Raw genomic sequence first — 5,491 nt, forward strand, 5'->3', positions numbered from 1 at the left:
GATCCTTTCCAAACCTCCCCCTCCCCTCTTTGGAGAGCGGGTTCTCCCAGTCCAGAAGTCTAGGAAAGATACTGGGGAATTGTAAACATCTATTTAATGACCTACCTAGGTTTACATTTTGGGGGTTTTCTTAAAAAAAAAAATACCAGCTGGGTCCCCCCACCTGAAGACACAGGCCCGCCAGCTTTCCCGCCACCACTCCGCCGGCTCAGCTGGCTGTCATCCCCCTTCCCACAGCTCCGCTCCCAGCTTGACAAATAGCCAATAGCGTGCGAGGACGCTAGGAAGCGTGATGACGTTAGCGCTGACGCCCGCGTGAGGACGCACGCGGCATCACCGTCTCCTAGGAGCGGTCCGGGACACCGGTTTCAAAGTCGCTGGGCGGGCCGTTTGGACTTCCGCTCTGGCCCCGCACCCTGAAGTCGCCACTCCCTCCACGAGGGACCCCACCACCGGGCTGCCCGCCGGCGCCCTCCGCGCTCTGGAAGGTGGCCCGACGCGACCCCGAGTGACCCGTTGGACGCCTGTACCCACCCGCGTCCCGTCCCACCCGGCTGAGATTCGTGTGAACGCGGGACAGAATGCACTTGGCGGGTCCCCAGCAAACCTGAAAGCTGAAGTCTCTTTCCCGAGCGAGGAGGGACTCGGCTGGGACTCGGGAGGAGGCGCGGCCCCCGTGGGCGCCGCGGGAGTCGGGTGCAGATTACAAGGCTGGGCAACGTCCGGAGCGGCGCCCTAGGTTTGTCTTCCCGCACACGAGTCCTGTGTCTTTTTGAGGAAAGTAACGGTGGTGAATGCTCCAAACTCAGATTTCATCCCAATGGCCGCAGAAATGGACCCACTGAGAGAGAAAAGTAAGCTCCTTATTCCTTTCCTGAGAATTCTTAGCCTGAGTATTTAATGTCATCGTTGACTAAGGAATATTTTTTGAATGCCTCTTGGGTGCGTGGAAATGTGTGGAAACTTAAGTCCGCTGCAGAAAAGCTTGGTGCTATCTAGGAGGATGTGCACATACTGGAGCAGAACCGCTTGGTGAACACCTGCAGGTTCCTTAAGCTCACCCGGGACTGACGCTAAACTTGTTCATTATGCTTCTCACAGGCTCGGGGACATTGGAGCAGCGGTTCTCAACCTGTGGGCCGCGACCCCTTTGTATTATGCTTCTCACGGGCTCGGGGACATTAGAGCAGCGGTTCTCAACTTGTGGGCCGCGACCCCTTTGGCGGTGGAACGACCCTTTCACAGAGGTCGTCTAAGACCATCCTGCATACCAGATATTTACATTACGATTCATAACAGTAGCAACATTACAGTGATAGAGTAGCGACGAAAATAATTTTATGGTTGGGTCACAACGTGAGAAACTGTATTTAAAGGGCCAGAAGGTTGAGAACCACTGCCTTAGCGGGCAACAGCTGGGAAGGATTTCTCAGGCTGCAGTTGGAACCCGAAGGCACAGCCCTGGCCGTGTGTTCAGAGGCTGTTTGTGGAAGTCCTCCCTTTTCAGTGATGTGCCAGAGCTGTATAAGCACAGCTGCCACCAATGTGAAGAGGACAGTTCTACCCTCCAGGAACTTAAATCAAGGAGGGAAATAAGTAAATTCCATTAGTACTGTACACTGAAGGGGCAGCAACTGCTAACTCCTCTGCCTCCGTTTCTTCCTAGGTTGTTGGCACGGTTAAAATAGTGTTAAAATATGTAAAGGATTTGGAATTGTTTCTGACACATGGTGCTAAACAAAAACTAACTGGTATTGTACAGGCTTATTATCAACTGTGGTCAAGGAAGGTGCCGTTGGACTGGAATGTGAAGTACTGATATGAATTTACGAGGCACCCCAAATAGAACAGTATTTGCAACATCGAGTAGGTTAGGAATGTGCTTAGTTAACAACTTGCAAGGAGGTTAGCTTGGATGGAATGTGCTTTATAGAGAGAAATGACAAGTACAGCTGAGAGGGAAGAATGGGGCTAGGTGGTCAACAGCCTTGTCCGCTATGTGTTCAGGAGTTTGGACCATTGCACAGGTTACAGGAACCACTGAAAGGAAATCAATTGAGAATAGCATGATCAAACTGTGATTTTGAAAGCCCAGTGTGACTGTTGTGAGGAACATGCCTTAGAGCACAGTGCAATTAGGTGACTTATCACCCAAGTAAGAAATGAACTAAGGTTGGTTCAATGAGATTGGAGATTAGGGGATTTGGGAGAAAGAGGTGGAGGGCAACCAGGAAGATGGGGGGGAGGGGGGAGCGGGGAGAGGGGGAAACAGCAGGTTTCATTTTGGAAGCATTATAGACCAGTGGTGAAGAACTCAGCCCATCTCTGACATTCTTTACATTGGCTTCTATTGAACTCGATTGCCTCTTTTCATTTGCTCCACTGGGATTTCAGAGTCTCGCTCAAGACCGTGTGATTTGGTACTTTTCATCTGGGAACTCCACATGACACAGCTTCTGTATAATAAAGTGTCAGCTTTACACATCATAAGCACTGGCAATTCCACACCCAGTCAGGCTTCTAGTAAACTTATAGCATATTTGCAGAACACTATTCTTCCATTTCCATCTGAGAAGGGAGATCTGATAGTTCTTAGGGATCTGTTCAAAGAGGGACTTGTGTGTCAAGCTAAGAAATGAAGAATTTGTTCTTGTAGTGGGAATTAATGGATAGTGGGGATGGACTCATTTTTTCTTTTCATTCTTTTAATAGTGTGTTTCACAGAACAGAACTTGCTAATTTTGGTGAAGTTTAATTTCTCAATTTGTTTTTTTATGGTTCTGTGTCATATCTAGAAATCTTTGCCCTAACCCAAGGGTGCAAAGATTTTCTTCTATTTTTTTCCTAGAAGTTTTGTAGTTTTAAGTTATACTTTTAGATCTATGATTCATTTTGAGTTGAATTTTGTAAGGGTTGAGGCTCATTTTTTTGTATATGGATGCCCAATCAAAAGAATATCCTTTCTCCATTGGAGTACCTTTGACCTTTGTTAAAAATCAGTTGTCTGTATTTGTGTAGGTCCATTTCTGGACTTGATTCTGTTCCATTAATCTATTTGAAGTTTTATAAGAAGTCTTAAAGTCAGATAGTGTTAGCCTTTCAAATGTGTTCTTTTTCACAGTTGTTTTGGCTATCCTATGCCCTTTGCACTTCCATATAAATTTTAGAAGCAGCTTGTCAATTTCTACAAAAACAGATGCTTGGATTTTAATAGGCATTGCATTGAAACTACTGATCAATTTGTGTAGATTATATTGAGTTATCTGATCAATGAAAAGTTATATATCCATTGAAATACCTCTTCGTTAATTTCTCTCAGCAATATTTGATATTTTTTAGTATATAGGTTTTGCATACCTTTTATCAGATGTGTTGCTGTTTTGATACTATTGTAAATGGTATTAGTCTTTTACCTTGATTTTTTTATTTATCATTGCTACTATAGAGAAGTCTTTATTTTTGCCAATTGTACCCTGCAACCTTTCTAAACCCACTAATTAGTTGTAATAGTTTTTTTTTGTAAAGCCCATTAGATTTTCTACATAGACGATCTTTTCATCTTATAAACATAGTTTTACTCCTTTCCAATTTGAATGCTGTTCATTTCATTTTCTTGCCTTATTGCACTGACTAGAACGTCCAGCACGTTATTTTCTCAGGATAGAAGACTTCTTCACAGACAAAGGTTTTTGACTGGAAGAAGATATATGAATAGACTGCATTATAAATAAAAACTTGGATATCACAAAAGATGTCATCAATAAATGACTAGCTGTAGAAGGGGAGAATATGTGTATTTACAATAAATATAACTGAGAGTTGATTAGCATCTACCAGTAGAATTGGAAAGATCTTTCACAAACATTAATACATTTACACTAATAGAAAAGTGGTTAAAGAATATGACCAGGCCACTTATAAAATTTAAAACCTGAAAAACTACTAAAAAAAATGAAAAGATATCAATCTCGTTAGTCATCTAGAAAATGTAAAATAAATAATTGTGTGATAAGTGCTTGTTGAACGAGTGAAGGAAATACTAGATTTAAAAAAAAAGAAATACTAGATTTAAGTTATAGTAAAATTTTCTCCATTTAGTAGTCAGCCTGTCAAGATTGGATGTTTCCCTCATTATTAATCCACAATTGACTTTTAAAACATATTTAATTACTTTTTAACATATTAATCACAACTCAGATTTAGTGTTTTGTCTTATTTGAAAACCCTTTCAGGGGAAGAAAGAAGTAGTTTGTATTGGAATTATTATATCCAGAGACAAAACTCTAATCTCCTTTTAAGACTGAGAGGGAAGAAGAGTAATAAGCAAAAGCTAGATCCTTCCTATAGTCGTGGTAAAGTTTTAGTGTTATCTTTAACGTTTTGAGAATAACAGTAAAAAAAATTATGGAAATTCCTCTTAAACTCAGTAAAAAATTAAAAACTATTTACATTATTTTTTAATAAATATTTATTTCAGAGAGGAAGGGAGAGGGAGAGAGAGAAACATCAGTGATGAGAGAGAATCACTGATTGTCTGCTTCCTGCACTCTCCCTATTGGGGATGAAGCCTGCAACCGGGGCATGTGCTCTGACTGTAAGTCGAAGGGCCAGCTATTTACATTATTAATGCCCCATAATTACTCGTTCCTTTGTGAGAATCACATGTATCCATCATATTTCTCATCTAAATTATGTACACTTTTAAGGAAGAAACTATTATCTGAAGTTCTCAACATAGAATGTTGATACAACGTAGAATGATAATGTGTGTACATTATATATACATTTTTATTTATATGTGCATATATTGTTCATATGTATTCCATATATGTGCATATTTGCTTATGCATAACATATACAGAAGAGTAAAGAAAACAAATATAAAGCTAAGTGAATTATTACAAAGTTCAAAACCATGCAACTGCAACCCAGGTCAAGATTGCTAGGACCCCAGAAACAAGCCCTCTTGTAATCATAATCGCTACTTCTCCTCAAAGATAATTGAAAATAACCAATGTCTTTAAGTTTACACTAAAGTTCAGTTGTGCCTGTGTGTGAACTTTATGTAAATGGAACCATAAATTGTGTATCCTTGTGTATTTGGCTTCTTTCATTCAACATTATGTTTTTTTGTTGTTGTTTTTTTAAAATATATTTTATTGATTTTTTACAGAGAGGAAGGGAGAGAGATAAAGAGTTAGAAACATCGATCAGCTGCCTCTTGCACATCTCCCACTGGGGATGTGCCCGCAACCCAGGTACATGCCCTTGACCGGAATCAAACCTGGGACCCTTCAGTCCGCAGGCCGACGCTTTATCCACTGAGCCAAACCGGTTTCGGCTCAACATTATGTTTTTGAGATTTACTTATATTTTTGCATGTAGATGTACTTTAATTTCATTCCTGTAGGGTGTTTCAGTTTTGGGGTTTTTTTTTTGAAATATATTTTATTGATTTTTTACAGAGAGGAGAGGAGAGGGATAGAGAGTT

At 40.9% G+C, this 5,491-nt stretch overlaps 2 protein-coding genes across 6 annotated transcripts in view; one reads left to right on the plus strand and one right to left on the minus strand.

Moving 5' to 3' along the window:
* The window catches only part of LOC102251750 (chromosome unknown open reading frame, human C4orf33), a 21,205-nt gene extending 17,761 nt beyond the window's left edge, over positions 1-3,444 (minus strand). The window contains exon 1 of the mRNA XM_014548997.1: positions 3,441-3,444. The gene's annotated coding sequence lies outside the window, so the exon portion shown is untranslated. The remainder of the gene's footprint in view (positions 1-3,440) is intronic.
* SCLT1 (sodium channel and clathrin linker 1) overlaps positions 316-5,491 on the plus strand; it is a 108,868-nt gene continuing 103,692 nt past the window's right edge. For all 5 annotated transcript variants that reach the window (XM_005877749.2, XM_005877746.2, XM_005877748.2 and 2 more), the window contains exon 1: positions 316-854. In XM_005877749.2, the coding sequence (XP_005877811.1) occupies positions 821-854 (34 nt within the window). In that variant the 5' untranslated portion in view covers positions 316-820. The remainder of the gene's footprint in view (positions 855-5,491) is intronic.

The sequence above is a fragment of the Myotis brandtii genome, unplaced genomic scaffold (genome assembly GCF_000412655.1).
Source record: "Myotis brandtii unplaced genomic scaffold, ASM41265v1 scaffold53, whole genome shotgun sequence".
Taxonomy (NCBI): domain Eukaryota; kingdom Metazoa; phylum Chordata; class Mammalia; order Chiroptera; family Vespertilionidae; genus Myotis; species Myotis brandtii.